Below are 24863 nucleotides of genomic sequence, written 5' to 3' on the forward strand. Positions count from 1 at the left end.
AATGGCTTTGGCGGTTTGAGGCACACTTACTTGAAATATAGAGTAAAAAAGGCTTACATGCTACCCACCCCACATTGCCCAGATTATATTATGGAGATGGGGAAGGGAAAATCTGAAGCTAAAACCTAACCTTTCAGTAACAGACTTTAGCAAACATGGATATTTATTTATTATTTACTTGGTAAAAATTATATACTACTAGGCTGTAAAAAAACACACCCTCTAAGTGGTTTACAAATATGGAAAACATTAGAAAACAAAACATTAACATTCTTGATAAAGACAGTTAAAAACAAATATTTAAAAAAATTAAAAACATGATGGAAACCAACAGTAGCTTAAAAGAGAAAATATACATGTAACATCTACATGCCTAAATAGGGTTGCCTAAACAGAACTTTTACAGAATTTTAAGCAAATACCAATGCGAGTGCAAAAGTTTATATAATAAATAATTTGAAGCAAAGAACAGAGAACAGTAACAAAAATAGAGTTCAAAGTTCAAAGTAGTTCTACAAGGATCAAGGCAAGGGGTTCTTTTCCTGGCCATTTGCTAGGATGGGACAGGTGAAGTTACCCACAAAAACTTAATGGCATGATTGAATTTCTGAGAATATTTGAGGATCGGGATCAGGGGGTTTGAAGCTTATCTTCCTTAATAACTGTTACGGTACTGGTGTACACTGGCGGAGGAACAGGGGTGTGTGAGGAGCACACTGCTCCTGGTGGCACGATCCCAGTGGAGTGCCATCGTGGCTGCCCCCCTGCTGGGCGCCATGCCCCCAGGATGCGTGCCACGCCCCTGCGGGCAGAGTGCCAAGCCCCCGGGACGTGCACCAGCCACGCCCCCGCCTGCTCTCTCCCCGCCCCACTGGAGCTTGAAGCTCTGCCCCTGTTGGTGTACTTTCTAAAAAATATTCCAAAGGAATGCTGCTATCATGCTGGGAGGATGCAGAGTTCCTCGTGGCACTATGAGTAATTTGTAAAAGTTTTTAAAATTTCAAATACCTGCCACAAAATCATAAGAAAAATAGCTCCCCTTTTCCTAGGGGAATAATGAACCCATTAAACTAGAAATCAGGCACATCTTTAGTTCAAGAACACAAGAAGAGCCTGCTGGATCAGGCCAGTGGCCCATCTAGTTCAGAATCCTGTTCTCCCAGAGGCGGATCAGATGCCTGTGGGAACTGCTGCCTCCAAACTGCTTCCTCTCTTGCACTAATTTATCTAGTCCTCTTTTTTTAAAGCCATCCAAGTTTGTGGCTTTAAAACTGCCTCATGTGGGAGTGAGTTCCACAGTTTAACTATGCACTACATGAAGAAGGGAAGCCAATAATCTCTTTATCATATTTTTAATATTTTGTAGGGAACCTCCCAAAGTGGCAGGGAAACCCAGCCAGATGGGTGGGGTATAAATAAATTATTATTATTATTATTATTAGTAATAGTAGTAGTAGTAGTAGTAGTATAACCACCAACCTTAAAGCAACTGTCAGTGGAAGTTCGCACAACAGTACAATAATGACATTTCTATTCTATTCTATTCTATTCTATTCTATTCTATTCTATTCTATTCATTAAGACAGATTGAGAAGTATAATTTGGCCTGAGCACACCTGGATGGAAGAAAAATTCCTTATGTTTTGGAGAGGAAAGCTGGAACTTGCACCCAAATGTTTCCATGGACACTTCACACATTTCAGCTAAAGAAACCTGAGGGTCACCCACCTGGTTGCCCTTGTGCAAAATCTTCACTACTTTTAAATATCAGAGTATCAGTTCAAGGTCACATTGATCCAGAAAAAGTGTCACAGCATAAAAGCAAAGCTGAGGTACCACCAGTAGAGACTACTTCAAGTAGATTACTTATACCAATTATGCCATAAGAGAATGCACAGGTTGAACACTTCAACATTCATGTAGAACTCATCTTCCCTTGCATACAATCAACTACAGGTCACAATAGTCTTATAAAGTAGCTGTATTATCAGTTACAAAATGCATCTAAAACCATAAAGAGTGGAAAAAACCATTTAGTATAGCTCCCCTGTACTTCAGAATTACTAAGCAGGAATCAGAAGGAACTGTAATAAATCCATATTGTTCTTCTCTACAGCTCTACATCTTAGAATGAAGAGTAATTAAGAGGGCTGTTTTATTAAGAGCTGGCACTATTTTAATACTTATTTCAGCCAGGCTACAACAAATAATAAATATGCATTTCAGTTTAAAAAGAATAAAAACTGCCTTACAGACAAAACCAACTATTATACTACTAATCAGAAGCAAAAAGAACCATTGTGCAGTGATACCTTGGGTTAAGTACTTAATTCGTTCCGGAGGTCCATTCTTAACCTGAGACTGTTCTTAACCTGAAGCACCACTTTAGCTAATGGGGCCTCCTGCTGCGCTGCCAGAGCATGATTTCTGTTCTCAACCTGAAGCAAAGTTCTTAACCTGAGGTACTATTTCTGGGTTGGTGGAGACTGTAACCTGAAGCGTATGTAACTCGAGGTACCACTGTATTTAGAGCTCTATGATAAACTCTTTAAAAGCAATCACATCATCATCTGTACACCCGGCCCACCCCACTTGCTCTTTTTTTGGTAGTAGATAGTGTCGTGACAATATCAAACCACCCCCTTCTTTTAAAAGCCTAATGTGCAAGCAATTAAGTAACTTTTTGCTGTTTGCAACAGAAATTCACATTTTTCCTGGGTCTGGAAACAAGTGACATGACTAATATTTTGTGATATTTTGTCGAAAGCATGCTTTTCATGATTAAGCATAAACTGATGAATAACTGAGTTGTTGTTCATGTACTCTTACTGACAGAATGAATACCTTTCCAAATGAAATGAGAGAGACCTGCAATGGCAACTTTTGAGTCATTCCCATTTATCTCACATGGAGAGGTTTGACATGATTTCTTGAGCTCTTTGCCTAACAAAAAGAGGTAAGGACAGAGACCAATATATACTTAATGCAGAATTCAACACAATATCTACTAGGACCTGCTCAAATCCACCTAGCATGTTTTATTAACTGGGAGTGTGTGTATGAGAGGGTGAGAAAAATGATACTGCATTCCACAACCGTCAATTGCAACAATAACCAACTTCAGAACTCGCCACCTAGAAAGGAGAGCGTTTCTATAACACTCCTTTGAGAAATGCTGGAACACCTGACTTGAGAACAGGACTTCATCCCCTTCCTCCATAAAGAAGAAGGTTGTAGATTAGCAGTTGCAGAGGGAAACTGCAAACATGTCTGAGATGCCTCACTTTGCAAAAAAACCCCAGCTGTTGCGAAAATGGTGGTGGGGTTCAAACGTGAAACATGTAATTGTGTTTTGAATGTACATGCCTATTTTCATTCCAGTATCTCCATCTTCATGTCAGATACTGTATTTATTTGTGTGTGTGTGTGTGTGTGTGTGTGTGTGTGTGTGTGTACACACACACACCCCTCCTTCTCCCCTTGAAAATACATTCAGAAGTGGAACACATGCAGCTGATTTATATTGTTGGACCACTGGTCCATCTAGCACAGTACTGTCTACTCTGACTGGCAGCAGACAAAGCAAGTTTTCTGCCTCTGAACTATGGCCTCTCCCCCAAGGAGATATCCTTTTTTTTTAAAAAAAAAAGATATTTATTGGGATTTTTTTTTTAAATTACAAAAGAGAACAAAGTAGAAAAAGAAAAAAGAAAGAGCAAAGAAAAAAACAAACCACATCAAACAATACAAATTCAAAAAAACAAAAATACACCACAAACATTTAAAAACAAATCCATTATTCTCAAATCCTCAACTGTCATTACCTTCTTTCTTTGACCTCCTCCTCCTCCCTTTTTTTGTATCCTAGTTTTTAATTGTCGCAGCAAATCCTTTCCATATTTCATAATATTCTGTCATTACATTACCTTAAACTATTTTAATCTTATCTTACTATAAAAAACCTTAAAACTTAAAACTTAAGTCTTATTTTTACCAGCTTCTCATAACCATAATATTCTTACGTAATTCTTCACACATTTTTACTAAAGCCAAGTAATTTCATTCCAACATTTTTCTAACATTCATCAATTTTATAAAACAATCCTAGTAGTAAAAAAGAAATAAAAACAATCCAATCTTCATCCAGCGTCCCTTCCTCCTGGTCCCGGGTTTTGTCAGTCCTTATTATCCCATCGATCTAGCGCATTAACCTGGTAACCTTGTATCCGAGGCCCTTAAGTCTCTTCCATGTCCCTTCCGCAGCTCTTCTTCATATTTATAACTGTATTTTCCCTTGTCTCCTGCTCGTTTCACTCGTGGGAACTCCAGCTTAACAATGTTTTTAACCCTTCTCGACAGATCAGCCCCTTTTCCATAATCCACACTAAACTCCATGTGGTATTTAAGAACATGTTTCAAAATCCCTCCAAAATTAGGAGCCCCCACAACCCCAAACATCTCACGGCCCATTGCCAGACTTGAAAAGTCCAAACATCCCTGCATAGGGGGGGTCTATCCAGCCCCCCATTTCCAAACCAAACCAAACTTTTTCTTTCCAAATCTGGCTTTTTCCAAGTTCATTTGTCAAATCCAAAAGCTCATGTTCCTGTTGGGCCACAGCTCCCTCCATCTCTGGCGCCCAAGATTCAGCAACATCCTCTTCCCTCATCTGTTCTGTCAGGGCACACTCCTGATTTAATTCCTGGGTGGGCGCCATATATTTTCCCACTGCCTGTTCAAAATTTCCCACTGCCTGTTTAAAATTTCTGATTGAATCAGTCATCAAATCCGTCTTCTCGTGTAACTGTTCCAGTAGGGCATTTGTTTTATAGAAAGCGCACAACAGAGCTTCTGAATACATTGTCCTGTAAGGTCAGAAGTCTATTCCCACGATTGTAATCTGTAACAGCTGCAAGCTCCCCGGAGTTGGTTACAGTTTCACAGTCTCCCTCTAGGGGGAAAACTTCTATTTGTTCTTTCTTTTAAAGACAAGTCTAGCAACAAAGTTTCCTTTTTCAGATATTTTGTCAATATTTGTTCCTTTAAAAAGCGAAGGGGAACAATGGAATCAATGTTTCTCTTCTTATAGCTATCTGTCAAAAACGTTGTCTCTGGTCAATGAGCTTTAAAAAACGTCATTCCTAACACCCCGCTCCAGGATCAGGACGGTGGAAAGTTACTTTACTTTACCCTCACTTCTGCAGGTTTAAACAGTCCGAAAAAATCCCCCCTCTTCTCCTGCTTCCGAAGGGGGTTCAACAATTTTAAATGATGAAAGTTAATCTTTTACAGGCGATTTTCTGAGCTCTAGTTTGCCATGTCTTTGCTTTAATCTATCTACAAAGAAACGGAAGGCTGACTTCCTGTTTAGACCTTCCCGTTTCAGTGCCAAATTGAGGTAAACTTTTAAGTCCAATTTTCCTTTCTGCTCACAAGTCCTTATTTAAAGTCCAATTGTCCGAGTTTAGGTACTCACGGGTGATTATTTTAGAAGCCAAATTGTCCCAGGAAAAAGGCAGCGCTCTCCGGCAACGGCTGTGTGGCTTCGCTCCACGGAAGAAGCAGTTGACTCTCAGCACCGCGCCACTTCCCCCTCTTCGCTTCGGAGCCCGTTAGTGGGTTCCTTTGCGGGTTGGGGGGGCGCTAATGGTGCCCGCCGAGTCCCATGGTCACAGGCTTCATCCGCCTGTGATTTTTGAAAGGGTCCCCGCTTCGCCGTAGCGGAAAAGACCCGTTTCGCGTGGAGCTAGTCCCTCCAGATCAGAGGGAGTCCGCCATTGCCGATGGCGCCACCCCGGAAGTTCCCCCAAGGAGCTATCCAGACCTGGTGTCAGCATCTGCCATGGTCAGGCAAATGCCAGACCTCCCTAAAACCAATGCTAACCGTATCTTTTTCAAAATACATTATTATTATTAATCATTCAGATACAGAACCATGCAGGTATAGAGGTAGACAGTGAAAGAGAGGGTTGGCTCATTTCACCAAATTGCAACAGAAGTACAGTGGTACCTTGGTTTATGAACAGTTCTGTTTGTTTACGAACTATTCGGTTTATGAACTCCGCAAAACCGGAAGGAGTGTTCTGGTTTGCGAATTTTACCTCGGTCTACGAACAGAAGCCAAACGGTGGAAGGGCACCGGCAGCGGGAGGCCTCATTAGGGAAAGTGTGCCTCAGTTTAAGAACGGGTTTGGTTTAAGAACGGACTTCAGGAACGGATTAAGTTCGTAAACCGAGGTACCACTGTACTAAACACGTCTTGGGGACAGGGCTCCCACTTTCTCATCTGGCCTTCAGCAGAACTGATGCCATTAGGAAAAACTGCCAATGATCTGAACAAGTAAATCAGACTTAAGCTTAACTAATATCTAACAGGAAAACTCAGCATGAATCTGTCAGATAGATTTACAGTGTGAAGCAATCAAAAAGCTAACCTGCTTCACTTTTTATAGCCACATCCATCAGCAGAGTTCTCTGCCTGGGAGCTACAGTGACATCATTACATACAGAACAGTCTCACTGTGCTTTATGAACTTTTAAAGTGGATTTCTTTTACAAAATTAAATTTTAAGAGGCAGTGGGTTATGTCTCCCTGCTATGTCAGGAAATCAGCCCCCGAAAACCCACAATAATGGACAAAGTTTCATGCTATTACTGGTTTATATCTTGCATCTGTAATTAAGGAAGTAACTGACAAGATAAAGATTTCTGTCAAAGAAATCATAGGCCAAATACACAGGCCTAGCACTAGGGAGGAAGCAGGCAGGGCAGTGGCTGAGGGCCCAGAAACTCTCAGGGGACCCTTCACCAGACCAGATAGGAGCTGCTCCTGTCACTATGATTACCCATCCAAGCCCAGCAATTCAAATGGTAGCATGAGGGAATTCTGTAGAGCTGCAGCTACCTGCCTATGTTAGCAGTCCAGAATAAACTTTTCTTGTTTATTTAAATTGACTGTAATACCATATTCTGTATATTTTGAAAAATCAAAATGTTTGGTTAAGGTACAGCTGATGTGATTTAATCTAAGGGGATTCCAAATAACCTATACAGTATTTCGCCCTACATTCTTGTTCTATGCCTTTTAGCCAAGCTACTGTAGAGTCTTAATATTCTATATTCAGAAGGTGGTGACAGTCAATACTCCACCGGGCCAGTACCAGAACTCAGATAACTGAGACCACAATATTTGTATGTATGATGAAGGCTTCATTATGTATCTATATTGCAAAGGCAAGAAATACATTAGATTTTATCAGGGTAATAGCAATCTCTAATAAGGCCTCTAAAGTCACTAATTAAGGAAGAGGTTTCTCCAGGTAACCAGGCAGGGAATGTTTATACGAGCTGTGATATATGTATTTTTCTCCCTAACCATAAGTGACTCACAAAAGCTATGCGGCCAAGACAACAATCAGGATTTACATAATAAAGAATTAGTAAGCCATTTATTACAAGCAGGGAGAAGCAATATAACAAGACCTAGAAAGACCTTTCTGGCACTACAATAGACAACTGGTACAAAACAGTTTGGGAAACAGCTCTTCTTGAGATATTAACAAATAAACTACAGTTGACATGTGGACAGATCAAGAAAGATGGTTTTACCCCGGTGTGGTTGAATTTAATAACATATGCCAGTATTCCAGAAAATAAATAATCCCTGCCATCCGTGTTTGGCTCAATCTGGTTGATCTAAATTTAAATTTAAACATAAATTATTATCTTCACTTTGAAGCCTCCTCCCACGTTCATTAATATACCAGCATTTTATATAGTTCCATTGGAAACATAAGAGAAAAAATTGACTATTACTTGTACTTAATCTAAGCACAACCAAAATGGCTCCTGATTAGGCCTTTTAGCTAAGCAATGTCGAAAGTTATCTGTTAACTCTGTTCTATCCTGTTTCCCCTTTGTTATTGTTTTTATTTAAAATACTCCATGAACCAAGAACTTGTACAATGACCACTAATAATGAACCATATGTAGTAGCTATTGCCGCCAATTTATTAAGCTATTTTTGTGATGTGTGGGGTATTAGAAGAAGACTCGTACTTCTGGTGGGGGAGCACACTGTGTTCCTTCTGGGGTAGTTTGTCCACCTTTGGTCCCCACCCTGCACTCAGCTATCACCTGTGGCTCCTAGAAGCTGTCAGTATGTGACAGCGGCCACATCCCAGTAAATGGTTTCTACTGGCCAGCTAAACCAGGTGAGGGTAGCCCTCAATGCGTTAGGGGCTTCCCCAGCATGAGAAGACAAACTCTGGCAGATTGAGTGGACAAGACCCATAGTGGGTCCAACATCAACAAGGCAGTTGCTGTACGTGCTGTAGAGGGAATGAAGGACAGATGGGGATGGTCAACCTGGGAAGGTAGACCATCAAGGAGAAGAAAAACTCTGATCCTAAATCTCTGCTACCTTGTGGACTATCTTTGGGAGAAGAAACAGCTAAGGAGTAAACCCTACACAAATCCAGAGTGGAGTCCCTAAGATGGTTGGATGGTGCCTTCTATGCCTCCTTCCAGCAGCTCCTGCAGCCAACCTGGTGCCAAAAGTCTTGCTCAGCTTTTCTTTGAGGCTTTCAGTGTGGCTTGTCTTGTCATATTGGAGGTATTGGGCTGCCCATACTGCACAGGCTAGCGCCTTGAGGAGGACACTTTGGTGAGGCTAACACAATGTTCTGACTTCACCGCTGGAGGCACACTCCATTGTCTCTCAAGACAGATGGATGCCAACAACAGCCAACAACAAATGGCATAGAAAACTTTGTCTATTTATTAGTATCATTTATTATTCCTACAATCCGTTTATAAAACCCAAGAAAAAGTTATTTTTTAAAATAAAAAGCTATGAGAGGACTAAGGGACTAGTGATTTTATTTTATTAGCTAAGGACTACCAACGTTTTTATGTACACACAAGGTCCCAGACTGCCACACCTCCCACCAAGTGTTTCTGCAGCGACACTTTTGCAATATGTTAACCTTTGTCCTGCATTCTTACACATTAACAATTAACATAACCTCAAAATACAGCTCAACATCACAGTTCAAAGGCTCTATTCTTGAAATACAGTCAAGTGATTTTTAGGATGTTAAACATTAAACAGCATGAATAATTCTGCAACACAGATTCTGTTTTCCTTTCCAAAAGTCATTCAAGTTGCACCTTAAACATTGTATTAAGAGCTGGTAACACAGAGACTAACAGCACAATCTTAACTATGTCTACTCAAAACTAAGACCTTTTGAATTCAAAGGGGCTTCCTCCCAGATAAGACCAGTTAGGATTGCAGCCAAAATTAGATTTCAGGAAGTCCTCAAGTTGAATCTCACCTCTATCTACTATATACTTACTATGTGCTTTAAGGAGGATACTCTCAGCTTCAGTCCCTAGTACTGATTTATCTTAACAGATTATTGTAAGATTTTAAATACTGTAATATGTATGAAGCACTGTGAACCCTCTAAAGCACTCTATAAATTATGTGCTTTATATGAGAATTGCATACCATCAAGAGAAAAGGAGGGGTTTTTAAGGTAGTTCCTGCAGCTTCGACCCTCAAAATAGCAGCAGCTTTTTTGCACTGATAATGGCATTTTATACATAAAACTGCCTCAAATTTTCCAAGAGAAAAACATTTTTCCCCCAAGAGAAAAAATATTTTAAATATTTTAAAGAAATATACCTGTTGAGGGTGTTCCTAAGAGAGGCTGCTGTCCAGGAAAAGGCCCTAGTACCACTCACCTAACCTTAGAAAGTGGTGGTAGACTGAGAAGGGCCTCAAACTATGATCTGAGTGAACAAACAAGCTGGGAAAGGAGGAAAGGGTCCTTTCGATATCCTAGTCCCAAGGCCATCTAGTGCTCTATATGTCAAACTAACATTCTGAATTGCACCTGGAGGCAAACAGGATGTCAGTGCAGATGTTTCAGCACAAGGGAAGCATATTCTCTTTTCCACAAGAAACAGGTCACTGTATAATCCCGTGGAGCACAATTCAGTCCCAATAAGCATCACATTCTTATAAAGACATAAAAAGAAGCTGAGATGACTGAGGGAAAGTTCATTTTCACCTCTCTTCTTCAATGCACACAAAGATTATTGTCAAAAGCTATCACTTGTAACAGCTGGAGCTAAACTTATAAGGATTCTGTTACGAGGATAATTGAGTAGCCCACCAATTATTATTTGCCTAACAGCAGATTAATAGCTGGTGTTTAGTAAACCAGTTTTTTCTTGGCAAAATAAGAGCTACCATTGCCAGGCTGCCGGTGCTTCAGTCTACAGTGAACACACGACTACATTCAGAACTCTAAACCAATAGTGGCCAACATTTTCAGTCTGAGGGCCACCTGCCCGCAATGGACATGACCAAAGTTTCTCCTGAACTTTCACCTATGTGCATCCCCACATACAACCCACACATACCACATATGCAGAAACATGCACTCTCCACATATGCAGACCAGACATACACTCACACACATGCTCTCACACGCATGCTCTCTCACACACATTTATTCACCTGGGGGCATACACCACAAGCATCTCTCTCAGGGGTTTTCCTTCCCATTGCAACATAGAATCATATAACTGAACCTCTCCTCCCATACCAGCAACGCAATGCGAAGGGAGATGAAAGCTGGCTGGCAGCTTGAAAGGGTTCGGCAAGCTTCACCAGGCTAGCAGGCCACAGGTTTACCACATCTACCCTAAACTGTGATGACTATTAACTAAGGCTTCGTTGAAACAAGCCAGCTTCAATACCTATGGTTTGAAATGGCTCATTACTACTACACATGGCAAACTGTGGTTAATGTAAAATAGAAGCGAAAGCTGTCATATCTCACATCATAGTTTATGTCGGCGGGGGGGGGGGGCGAGCAAGAGAGGAGAAGGACTCGAGCCCAAGGCTCAATACAGTTAATTCTTGCTAACAAACCAGCCCAATGAAAGGTAGAGGAGGAATCTCTGTTAATCTACTAGCTAAAGCACCAATATGACCCTCTGCTTTATTCTTCTGAGCACACTAGCTGCTTAGCTATAATTATAAGGTTAGGTCATGCTCAGTTTCAGCAGATGCCATTCTGCACACTATACTAAAACTTTGATTACAAAACAATCACATGGAAGTTTACATAAAGACAAGATCTTTACCTAACAGGCAACATTTTTAGTTTACACTGGACACATGAGTCAAATTCCACCTATTCTCATTCCTATCTACCAATAATCAAGAGATCAACAAGGCTCTACTAAAATCATAACATGCCATTTCTCGGGTGGTGTGATGGGAAGCTGTATGCTTAACAAATAAATAAATCAGCATTAGAAGCAGTTACGAAGAAAGTGTAGCACAGGCTAAGTTCAATGTTGTGTAAATTTTGGGAAACTACACGTAGACCCAAAGCTGATGTGACCACATTAATTCACTTGAAGCCACAATTAGTGGTTTTTGTTGTGAAGGCTAAAGGTTGACTCCCATGCCTGGCAAGCAGGCAAAACTCATGCCTACTCACAAGGCAGCACAAAAATACAATCTACAGTTTCATGCAGGAGAAAGAAGCCCTTCAAGTACGGATGGCCCCGAACCTGACAGCCAATGGTCAGGAGTGATGGGAGCTGGAGTCAAAGGTTCTCTGGAGGACTACAGGTTCCCTAACCATGCCTTAGAATGGCAATCAAGGTAGCCAGAACGGGCTCTGCTCCTGCTATATTAAACAAAAGTTAAACCACAAGAAGCAGCATATAATTAAAATAGTGGTCAGAGATAAAATGATGCTGTTCTATTGCGGAAACTAAGTAGGTTGGCCCTGTAAGTTATCTCATTGAGTCATAATGTGAAAACCATACCTGCAGGCTGCTATGAGGACTTATTATTATTATCGGAGAAAAATTGTAATACACAAAGTGCTTTTGTTTGTGATGGTGCTCATCGGTACAAAGCACTGTCACCTCTCTTTTTGTTGTTGCTGCCCATAGCAACCACAACACTTGGAACATATGAGTACCTGCAGCTCATTGTTTACCAAAAATAGCACCAAGTAAGTACACACATATTGTAAGTTAACAAGCAATCAAGACTACAGTGTTTTATTCAAGGCAATGACTACATGGATTAGATGCTACTCCTACAGTTCAACACTATCAGTCCTTCTGTATAATACTGCAAAAAGGTATTCCCTATGTTCTAAATAGATCCCACCCTATTTTGCACAGAGTCAAGTTACAGTTCTAGATTATAAGGGGTCTCTCTGAAACAACAATTGTTCACCGACAAATGCAACATATTTTCTTTTCCAAGAGAGCAACTTACTTAATTGAGTTTCTAAAGTGATCTTCAGCAGGGCTTTTAACAGTACAGCTGTTCAGGAGCCACAGATCAGCTTCTGCAGCATTGTCTGGAAGACAGAAATATACAACGAGCAATTAGAATTTGATCATGAGTCTTCTATAGGACTGGATTTAACCCTTTAACAAATGAGAACAGCTATCAGAAAAACATGAATATGACATTGTTCATAATCAGCATTAACATATTTTTAAAAATTAGATTCCAGTGCAGGGAGGACGTTCCATATACAACTATTTAAGGCTCATGAGATGGACAACCTGATCAATCAATACCGTACAGAGGGATGAGGAACCTGACAGCAATGTTCTTTCACAGACAACCTACTGGATGCCAGGTGTCAGTGGTAAACAGAACAACAGATGTCACTCTGATTTTTGTATAGCAGGCTATATTCTGGTCACACAAATGTCAGAGGTTTCTACATACCCACTTCCACACTCACACCCCTCTATCCATCTAAGCAAGCAAGAGCCATTATCACAGTTCACATTCCAGTCAGCAAAAGAACGGAGAGAAAGCCCTGAGAGTTGGTTAGGAGAAGCCTGGATTCAGCCCTTGGCTCTAAGATCCCTCATATTTGGAAAATGGCATTTCATTATCACACATCTCACCTCTGTGTTTTCACCCATTTCTGTATACCAGATAACCCTGTTCTTCTCATGTGCCAAATTCTGATTCTTCCTGAAGTGCATTCTCAGTGTCTAAATACAATTACCTTCTCTCACACACTATTTCTACACACACATTGCAACACAAGGTTTAACTTCTGACAGTGCAATACCATAGCACAGAGAAGTATGGGTGAATATTCCAACCAGCCAATTAGCACCCACAGACATGGCTGAAATGTTCAAGCTCGCCCATTTGTTCTCTGCTAGAATAACAAATATTTTAAAGGTGTCCCTCATTCTAACTGTTGTTTTTAAAAGCATCACAGTTGTTGTTTTAACAAAGGTCAAGGAGACACAAGTGTGGCCATGTCAAAAACTCTAATAAAATGCAAGAATTTAGCTGTAGCTTCTTTTGTATATATTAGGTAAGTGATAGTTTAATACTGAGGGTAGGTTCCTATTAAGAGCAGAACTGAAGTAGCATGGCAGGTGTTTGAATACTAATGTATTAGGAGCAATCATTGGGTCAGTCACATCAAGTGAAGCTCCCCATGGATCAGTAGTGAGACCTTTGCTTTTAACCCGTTTATAAAGGACCTAGCGATTGGGGGTAAACAGTGAGTGGGCAATGTTTGCTGATGTCAAAAATTAGTCAAGGTGACTAAAAATGGTTGTAAAGGGTCCAAAAGGATCTCTTTTAAAAGTGCCAAGTTATTGCTATTTAAGAAAATGAATGAAAATGAAACTGCCAGTATTATAATATTGTTATACAAATCTATGGTGCAACCACATTAGGATTCCTGCTGCTTAATCTCAAAAAGGACAGAGTAGAGCTCAAAAAGGTTTTAAAAAAGGTGAAACCAAAATGATCAAGAGGCTGGAACTATTCCAGTATGAAGTAAGGTTGTAACATTTGAAGATTTTTAGTTGGGGGGAAGGTGAGGAAGTGGGGACTAGATAGAGGTATATAAATTAACGCATGATGTGAGAAAAGTAGATTGAGATCAGGAGAAAAACTTACTTCTGGGGCCATCCAATGAATCTAAATGTTGGAAGATTCAGACAGCCAAAAGAAAGTTCTCCTCCACACAGCAGTTAAAATTATGGAATTTGTTCCCCCAAGATATATATATATATTTTTTATTATTATTATTATTATTATTATTATTATTATTATTATTCCTGACCACTCTGGGAGGCTTCCAATACCTACAAAAACATAATAAAACATCAACCATTAAAAACTTCCTATTATAGGACAGCCTTCAGATGTCGTCTAAAAAGTTGTGTAGTTTTTTATCTCCTTGACATTTGATGGGGGGGTGTTCCACAGGGTGGGCACCACTGTCGAGAAGGTCCTTTGCCTGGCTCCCTGTAACTTCACTTCCCGCTTATAGAAATAGCCACCAACTAGAATGGCTTTAAAGGGGCATTAGATAAATTCATGGAGGATAAAGGTATCAAGAACTACTAGTTAGGATGGCTGTTTACTGCCTCTAGTGTCTGTGGAAATTTGCCTCTGAATACCAGCTACAGGAAATCACAAGTGGGGAGGTTGAGCTCATATCCTGCTTGCTGGCTTGCCATAGGCATCTAGTTGGCCACTATGAAAGCAGAATGCTACACCAGATAGGGTCCTTGGCCTGAATCAACAGGGCTTTTCTTCTATGTTCTTGCATCATGCCTCACCCCTGTAAAATAATAATAATAATAATAATAATAATGCACATAGTGATCAAAGTGTATACTGTACACTGAATGCATGGTGGGGCAGCTGGATTGTGGGGTGGTGGGGAGTTAACAAACCCTACTGGTTTCTCTCAATTGAAAGAGCTGGGTAAAAGATACAAATATATTTTATTTTTGTATGGATGGCAATGTAATTAAAAGGACATTTGCCCATTTACAGGAGCAAGATGGCCAGGTTGTGTGGTTAGTTTTATCTGAACTTTAATCCTACACCATGCATATTTTTGGAATTCAACACCGGGGAGAAACTGAAAGCTGGTAAGTGTTGTGTGTGGTTGTATATATTTGTGTATATATTTGTGGGAGTGCTAAAACATAATAATACATTTGTGTGCAATGATCCTGCACTGGAACTATTTTAATGTCAGCTCTTTTTGGATCAACTCACATATGTTGTTTTTAAGGATTAAGATGAACTGTTTAGCTGTTCAAATTTTCCCTTATGCTCCAGTCCTAAAAATATTTGCTACCACAAACAGCATTTCTGTAAACCATATTGGATACAAGGAATCCAACAATAATACTAAATTAACACTGTTCAACTTACAAACAACTCAAAACAATGACTTTTAGCTTCAGTTTGCCTTCTCCAAGAAACAAATACTGCACAAACCGCAACATCTATCATGCATTTGTAAAACACCAACACCAAAGAAATTCAAAAGGTCATGGAAACTTCTGAACAATTTCAAAATACTAGGAGGTTCTGAAAAGCACAAATACTCCCCATTATGCAATTAAAACACAGGGAAATTTGGTAAAACACAGAGTAAGCAATACAGATATCCACAAAAAGGATCAAAATATTTACACTTTGGTTTTCTAGCTAGCCCTTTCTGTTTATATCAATGTTCTTTTAAGAATATAGATACAGGCCTCCACCCTTAAGCAGCATTGTCTTAGAATCAGGGGCAAAGTGGGGATGTGTAAAGAGAAGTTGAACTTTTCTGACCTTGTTTAGGCAAAACAGACAGTAGAAATGGGTATGAAATGACGGAAATTTAACCAATGACAAGTATCTATTGAAAACAGAGCCCACTGTAATCCTGTTTTCAATGAATTAAGACAATATGCAAAATGCTTAGATAATGTTAATTCCTTAATGTGCCATGGCTGTCTATTTTTAAGAAGTTTCTTTGCCAGTTTTGTTCCAATTATTAAGTTTGTTCATTTGTTATAGTGGGTCTGTGTATGTTTGTTTGCTGACAGGGGGAAGTATAATAGTGCAACAGCATGCTTTATTCAACAGGTAACTACTTCTGCTTTTGTATTCACATATTCTTGAAAACCTAATAAAAGTTACTTTTAAAGTAAGTGTCTTTGCTATAGGACACCTGATCCTTGGCAGCTGAACTGATTCGGGCATCATTTCCAGTTTTTAATCTCTTCTAGGTCATGGATGACCAGCTTCTCAGCTTCCAGAAAGGGCTAGAAGCCTATTTTACCACCCAAACTGGCCTCCTCAAAATGGGTCATGCATTATAATAGAGGTATCACCGTCCTGCAGTGAGATCTGCACAGATAGAGAGAATATACACCCATGAATCAAAAGGAGTATGGGAAAACTCAGATCACACCAAATGTATTATTATACAGAGATTTTCGTGTGATTTGGCAAGCATAAACAGCTTGCAACATATTTCATGTTGTGCTACAAAAAAGAGCTCCTACTTTTAAAACTTCAGATTTCATCTGACATGGCTCCTTTCTACTCCCATACAAGCTGACTTGCAGTTTTTAAAGTATCCCACTGATTTCCATACATACGTTTTCACAAGAGCCAAGGTCAGCTTATAAACTAAAACATATTCTGTTCTAATACCTATTTCCCAGCCTATATTTCTGTAACTTTTGTCTGTATTATGTTGCACCCAGAGGCAATATATTGATTTCAAATGCCTTGCTTCCACTTATTTCCCCTGACATCTAATCCCACATGGAGTCTGGATTTAAGCTACATCTATCACTTTTAACAGAGAGAGGGCTAAAATATAGAAAACTTATCTGAGCCAGATATGTCCAAACACTTATTAAATTGTAGCTTCCAGCTAGTTATTGACTTTCACAGAATTACCTTCATACTTTATCCATTTGTTACTGTATCTGTCTTCTGAAAACTCAGAGATACCAGCGCTGAAGGTTTCATACCCAGAAGTCACATTAAAGCCTTGCAGTGCTTAGCAGTTATCTCCCAGCCTAAGATACTAAGTGAATAGAATTGCTTGAGAAAGTTTCAAAATGAGTGCACCAGAAATTAAAGCTAAGAGTACTCTTAATGGATGTCTTGTGGGTACAAAGCCTTCTAATAACAGACACCAATAAGCTTTTATTAAAGCTGTGAGTTGGTCCTCTCCACTCCCCCTTGAGTAGTTTCATCTCTATCAGTCACTAAAGTTGGGTATGGAATAGCAACTATCAAAATAAATTGGGGGGCTGCGGGAATCATGCTCAGAAAAAGGATGGCTGAATTATATAGAAGTGTGATGTATCATGTTTTAGGGAATGGAAATAGTCAGCTGCACCACGCAGGCCTTTGACTCCCCTCTTGCTTCCAGTGTCTTCCACTAAGGAGGCATGAGGTAAGAAACTAGAATCCCCTCAATGCATTTTCATTGACCTTGGAAACCTGATGCAAGTTTACTTCCTTGAAAATATATAATATGTATGCTAATACTTCAAGTCCCAAATAGCTTCAGGTGGGGATGGGTATAAGAATAATGACAAATACCTGACAAGTGTACAGATCTTTTTGCTGATGTAAAAGACTAGCTTTTATCATAGGGCAAACCGCTCCCTTTTGTCATAGGGCAACCTGCTCCCTTTAATGAATGGCTGTACTGTATGTATCAGCTATGACAGTGCTCTCATCTCATCTTGCAATGCACTTTACTCAACTGTCAGGAACTGGCTGGCTAATGAGAAGTGGTGGGAGGCACTAGCTGGGGAACCCCCAAGGAAAATCCAGAGGAGGGCGGCTCAGAGCCTGGGGATTAGTGATGGGCTATACATCCAGGAGAGGTCAAAGTGGAGTTGTTGGATGTTGAGAGGCAACAGAATTCAGTGAACAGGGAAAGCCTGTGACAGGGAGCAGTTCTGACTCAAGATGAAGCAGAGGAGGAGGGGCAAGAGGTTGCAAAAGAGGCTGCATGGAGTCTGTCTCTCCTATTGTGATAAACTTCTTTTCCACATTTGTCATGATGGTGGACTTCCTGGGATACTGACTGACCAGCAAGGTGGTGAGATGGATTCAGTGAAAGTTCAGAGCGTGGCATCTGGGCGGGTACTGAAGACCAGGTCTCCAAGGATATGCAGAGTAGTATGCTGTTTCTTTGAATAAAGAGTTAATTTCTCTGACAAACTCCGCTTCTTGCTTGCTGACCCCCATCGGACTCCAGACCTGACATCACCTAGCTTACACTGTTTTGAATCATAATGCTTTTGTGCTTTGGAACAGTCTATTTGTGTCTTATTCAAGAGAACAACATAGCACCGTTTTTGAAATATCAATAAATTATTTTGAAGGGGAAAATAGTTCAGTTGGTAGAACATGAGACTCTTAATCTCAGTCTTATGGGTTCAAGGCCCACATTGGACAAAAGATTGCTGCATTGCAGGGGGTTGGACTAGATGACCCTTGTAGGCCATTCCAAATCTACAATCCTATGATTCTATGTAGAAAGTATGTATGTAGAAAGTCCACTTGAGTTTGTCAGATGTCAAGGAGAAGATAAGAAAAGGCTTGGTGTGCATTTTCTGCTGTGTATAAAACAACTTCTACCACCAGGACTCAAAAAAAGTAGTTATCTAGTGTGCTGGACTGCCATAGCTAGTCTGTCTCCACAGTCATATTGTTGTTGTTGTTTAGTCGTTTAGTCGTATCCGACTCTTCATGACCCCATGAACCAGAGCATGCCAGGCACACCTGTCTTCCACTGCCTCCCGCAGTTTGGTCAGACTCATGTTTGTAGCTTCAAAAACACTGTCCAACCATCTCGTCCTCTGTCATCCCCTTCTCCTTGTGCCCTCAATCTTTCCCAACATCAGGGTCTTTTCCAGGGAGTCTTCTCTTCTCATGAGATGGCCAAAGTATTGGAGCCTCAGCTTCACGATCTGTCCTTCCAGTGAGCACTCAGCGCTAATTTCCTTAAGAATGGATGTGTTTGATCTTCTTGCAGTCCATGGGACTCTCAAGAGTCTCCTCCAGCACCATAATTCAAAAGCATCAATTCTTCGGCGATCAGCCTTCTTTACGGTCCAGCTCTCACTTCCATACATCACTACTGGGAAAACCATGGCTTTAACTATACAGATCTTTGTTGGCAAGGTGATGTCTCTGCTTTTTAAGATGCTGACAGTCATGTTAATCACATTAATACTGCATCTAAGTGACTTCTGCCAAGTCAAAGGTCACTGCATGAACTAATCAAATTAACAAACAAATAATTGAAATTAAGTAGACTCTTAAATATTCATCATCATTGGTCTGATCCATACAGGAAGACTCTCCCGCATGCATAGCCAGCACATTATGATCACATGGGGAAACAATAATTCACTGGGCTATACACTGTAAACTTTTGGGTTTGTTGCTATACTAAATGGAGTAAAAGAGATCAGAACCTGTGGAGGAAGTGTTGCCTACAAACTTTCTGTGTATCCCTGAATTAAACCAGACCGATGAATACTACAAGTCTTTTACTATCACCAATATTTAGAAGATCATCTGTGCCTCTGCCAACTTTTTCCTTTTGTTGCACCTCAAAATTAATCCCTATTGCTTAGGTTTATAAGACAACATCAGAGAAAGCACATGACAGTACAAAGAGCAGCCAGGACAAAATACACTGGCAGACTAGATGTTCTTTTAAGTAGAAAGTCACTTGAGCATTGCAATGATCATGGTATTACAGCAGAATTCCTAAGCAGTGTAAAGCTATGGAGAAAAAGAAGAGAGAAGAAATATCCTTGGTGAAATTCCCCTGAGAGTATTCTGAAACTATAGGAGGGATCCATTAATTGCTTCATCTATCACAGTCTACCAGCAAAACAGCTGTAATAAAGACAGCTAAAGTTTTAAAAATATTGTAGTGGAAAAACAACTGCCCATGCAAAAACTTTCCTTTTATGTTGATTGCTAACTTTAATCTTACATCTTCAATTATCACAATTTAATTGTGTGTTTGTATATTTTGTATCTCCACCACCTTTGCAGCTGTTCTCTCACAGCACATGACTGGGGCATTTATATTTATCTGTGTTCAAAGATCTAAACCAAAATAGAATATCAAGTCTTTACAAGTTAGCAACATGTAAACCTGCACCTCAAGAAAAAGGTATGCTTAAACCATTTTCTTGGAAGACTGTTTGAAAGCCTGGAGTGAACCCTAGTGGTCAATACCCAAATTTTTAGAGAAAGGAACAATTACATATATAGAATAATAAAACTGCTTCATCAAGTTAGGCACACATTTTGTTACTCAGTACTCCATTGGAGTATCACATTTTCAAACTGTTCTGAAACCATGAGAGCTGGACATTTTTAAAAGCTTCCCCCACAACAATCACATATTTTAAAAGGACAGTTTCTTAGAAGTGTGTTGTTAACACTGCTATCTTTCAGGAACCAGATTAAGACTTTTTTATCCAAGCTCTTCGAAGGTTTTTATGTTGTTGATGGTCTACTCACTTTGCTGCTGTTTTTACATGCCTTTATGTTATAATTTTATGATTCATTACTGAATGACTTGTTTTGTGTATTTCACTTCACCATGGTATCTGTGCAGATGAAGGATAGATTATATTTTCCTATAAACATAAAAATGTAAGGCTGTCATCATGCGGAAGTTTTAAACCTAACACAGAGGTTAATATTGTTTAGCATCTTCAAACAGTGGACTTCTTTGATGGCTTATTATTTCACTTGCTAACATTTCACCAGAATAACTAACAAATGTTAATTTCTTGCTTCAATTCAACATTTACAACCTTTTATTTCTGTCCAAACCTTTCTGATTACAGTGGTACCTCAGGTTACATATGCTTCAGGTTACATACGCTTCAGGTTACAGACTCCGCTAACCCAGAAATAGTGCTTCAGGTTAAGAACAGAAATCGTGCTCTGGTGGTTTGGCGGCAGCAGGAGGCTCCATTAGCTAAAGTGGTGCTTCGGGTTAAGAACAGTTTCAGGTTAAGAACAGACCTCCGGAACGAATTAAGTACTTAACCCGAGGTACCACTGTACTTTTTAAAGATAGTGTGAGGGACAGCAATACTACATATGATGAAATGCATGCCAATTCCAGGATTATCTTCTTCTGCACACACTATACAGTTAATGGACAGCTTGCCTCAGGATCTCCTCCTTGTTACTTCATGATCCTGCCCACCTCAGTATCCCTACATATATTTCAGACATGTTAAACCGGTCGACCGTGATCGACAGGTAGATCCCAGGGTGTTCCTGGTCAATCGCGGGTGCTCCTGACTGATTGCGGGATTAAATAAAGTTGGCCAGGAATGTTGTTGCTCCCCACCCCCGGTGCCAGACCCCTCCACTACCGCAGCACGTTAAGCCATTCTCTGCAGCAAGCGCAAGTAAGCGCGACACTAGCAAGTGGCAGCACTGGTTCGGCTCTGGGCAACCCTCCCCAGAAAAAGCTCAACAATTCTGAGCAACTCACCCCACGCACGCTCCTCCTCCCTCCAATGACAATGGGTAGAACACTTCCAGTTTTTTTTATACTGGGAGTAGATCACAGTCTATTGAGAGTTGGATGTGCCTGATATATTTAATTTAATGCATATGTTATTTTTATTAAAGTTGCCTTGACAAGAAAAATCTACCCTTTCCTGAAATCTCCAATAGCATTCAAGCTCAATTTTAAACTTTCAGAAATACTAGCATTTTGCAGAGGGGTGGGGGGGCATGTCTATTTTTGACTGCCTCAATTTTTAGGAAGGTTGATGGAAAAAAGGGGGTATCTGTATAAACAATTTAAGAACAAAACACCAGTTTTCTGGTTTCTCAGAAGCAAGACTGGCAAAGATATGCTTTTGCAATAAATGCACTGAGATCATGCACATAACTGGTTTCACAAACATAGGCCTTATTAACATCCAGATACTGTCAACACTGTGGCATTTCTCCTTTCATACCTACCACAACATAGATAGAATGACGTTCAGAGCTGCTGGCGAGGGTTATACTGCACTGTTTTTTAACAGGTACAGTTTCAGAAAATGCTGATCTCATCCACCACTGAGCTATCTGCTGCAAGTCACAAGAGTTCCGAGCAGTGGTTTAGGAATGCAAATGGTATAAACCAGAACAAAAGTCAATGAGACAAATTCCTCCCACACCTGTCTAATTCTTTATTGCAATATGATGTGCACAAATGCTATTATTTATGCTGAACAGGCAATAATCAAGGTAGGGTTCTCCACAACAGGGCACAAGACTTCTGTTCTAATAACAAATGGTACATCTGTTATTGGAACATCTTGTAGCAAGTTTAGTCCATGGAGCATTCTGTAGGGTACCACAGATTTGCAGTGCTTCCCCTCTTAGATGCTTACTAGAGGTGAAGTTTCCAATAGATGCTCCATACTGTACTTAAGAGTAGTAGACAAATTTGTTCAGAAATGACAGCCATAACCCAGCCACTCTGGGTACCTGGCACCTGGGAAAGTGAGACCAGGCCACAGCGTTACAGCCCTCTCTTGTACCCTCCATTTCCCCGTTTGAGTTACTTGCTGCCACCAGCAGCTCCTTATCAAACAGCTTCCCAAAGTTCAGGATATCTGTTCAAGTGGAATATCTAGCAAAGCAGAACAAAATATCTCATGGCCCCTCCCCTCCCTTGTTTCAGTTTGGGCAGAGCGACTCTGTGGATTCTGTCAATTTCCATTTCCATAAGCTCAAGATCGGGAAAAGTTTGATTAGCCCAGTTGAGGGAAAGAGCTTAAAAGTATTGTTGGTCAGGGAGTTCATTCCCAGATGAATATTTTGTCTAAGGCTCCATAAATAAGTGAGGCACCACCACTTAAAAGGTCTGTTCTCGTGGTGCCAACTTCCAAATGCCCTCAGAGGAGGCACATCAAGAAGGGCCTCAGATGATGAACAAACTGCTTTTGGTTTGCTTGTACAAAATGCAATCCCTTACACTTCAGTCCTATCCATGTAGGAAAAAAAGAATTTGTTATACACAAAGGGACCTGAATTTTCTGGTCCATATCAAAATATCAAAAAGAGAAAGAAATAATGCTATCCTTCCAACATTCTTGTTGATCAAAAAGAATAATGGAATGATAAAACCCAAGTTAAGACTGTTTTAAAAGCAGACATTAAGTGGAAGAGAATGGCACAGGAACACATTACGGATTCTATATTTTTTTGCATAAAATTTTTAAATGAGTACACACACACAAAATCCCAACTAACTTATTATTTGCATAAAACTTGGATTAGCTTGAAGCTATGAAGCTCTTATCTCCAATGGCCAAAATGTTATGGAATATTTTGACTAAACACATCTCTTGTTTTTTATTTACAACAGGTTACCACTAGCATCTTCCAGTCACTTCTCAGTTCCCTCTACCTTTTTACTTCAATAGGTAAAAGCCCTGAACATGCTGACTAATCACTGATCCCGAGATGAAACACAGCCTCATTAACACTTTTAAACATCAATGAGCAAACAAATGAGGGGTTAATGATAATTATGGAGTTGTTATCGCTTACTAACGGCTTGGGCAAAACCTAATTTGTCTGCATTAAAATTTGCCTCATCAGACAATTAACAATGGGACTATTTTATCCTTCATGGGGCCAATCAGAAGCTGAAAATGTTGCAAGCGGTCACAGAATTCCCAGTCAGATAAAATGAGTAACAGGAGCACAACAAATAGAATCTGGTCTTATATCACTACAGTATTCAGTTTTTAGTCTGGGCTTTTTTATGTTTTTCAGATTACAGAAATATGGGGTGTACATGTTAAAAGGAAAGTGGGACAACTTTCTCTCATACACCTATCAAATTATTTCTGTACAAGACTGGAGATAAGAAAAGAAACAAGAGTTATCTGTAGCATATCCAAAACATTGCCTGAGTCCAAATATACCCTTATCTGAGTTTAAGTCCTCTTCCTAACTTAGCGGAAGAGCACTGTGCAAGAGCCATCCATCTTCTCCCTTTGAATTCTCCTATGCTTTCACAAATATTCCCTCACTAAAGTGATGACATTGTCAATAGGTAACAACATGCAACCCATGTATAGATATCAATGGACATAGGCATAATGTGCCATAGCTCCAGTTACTTTGTGCAAAATTTTTGGCAACAGTTTGCTGAACAGTACTAATATGTGAACTCCTACTCATGCTTTTAAAAAATTCAACCCATTGTTTTTATCTATAAGTACATGCACAGTGGGTTAGATGTTATGCTCAGATCTAGTTATTTCCTAGTTATGGAAAGGGCCGTGGCTCACTGGCAAAGCCCATGCTCTGCATGTAAAAGAGTTACAAATTCAATCCCTGGCATTTCCAAGCAGGGCTGAGAGAGACTCCTGCCAGAAACGCTGGAGAACGATTGCTTGTCTGTGTGCTGCTTTAGATGGAATAATGGCCTGAGTAAGGCAGCTTCCTACGTTAATAGGAACGAACGACCTTTTCTCATTTCATAGATATGGAAAGGCACCAATCTTCTCTGTATCTATGGGTAGGCATGAGCTCACCATTTTATAAATGTTCTGGACAAATTCATATAAGTGAGAAAAATGGTTCCCCATGCCCCAAACACAGAATATACGAAACCTGATAAGCTTATAGATTCCATTTGGGGACTCTTCTTGGGACTTCTTTCAGCCATAATTTAGTTAGCAGACACTGTCCTAACCTTTTAAAGCTTTTCTCTGCCAAAGGACTACAAGCTTGCTTAAAAAAAGAAGGAAAAAAAAAAAGATTGCTAGCTAGCAGACTATTCTATGGAAGCCAGGCTCCATGGTTTATACACCATTTCCAGTAAATCCTGCCTGTGAGAAACCTGTTAAGATTCTCTAGCATGCTTCATTACCGAAGGCTGATACATTAATATGCCATAGTCTTATTGTATTCTGTTGACAGACAAGTAGAAACAGAACTC

The 24863-nt window shown here is 40.0% G+C and overlaps 1 protein-coding gene across 4 annotated transcripts in view; it reads right to left on the reverse strand.

The window, feature by feature from the left end:
• The window catches only part of CDKAL1 (CDKAL1 threonylcarbamoyladenosine tRNA methylthiotransferase), a 227640-nt gene that overhangs the window by 171424 nt on the left and 31353 nt on the right, over window positions 1–24863 (reverse strand). For all 4 annotated transcript variants that reach the window (XM_081014204.1, XM_081014203.1, XM_081014205.1 and 1 more), the window contains one exon: window positions 12323–12407. In XM_081014204.1, the coding sequence (XP_080870330.1) occupies window positions 12323–12407 (85 nt within the window). The remainder of the gene's footprint in view (window positions 1–12322; window positions 12408–24863) is intronic.

The sequence above is a fragment of the Podarcis pityusensis genome, assembly GCF_964106645.2.
Source record: "Podarcis pityusensis genome assembly, chromosome: 7".
In the NCBI taxonomy this organism is placed as follows: Eukaryota; Metazoa; Chordata; class Lepidosauria; order Squamata; family Lacertidae; genus Podarcis; species Podarcis pityusensis.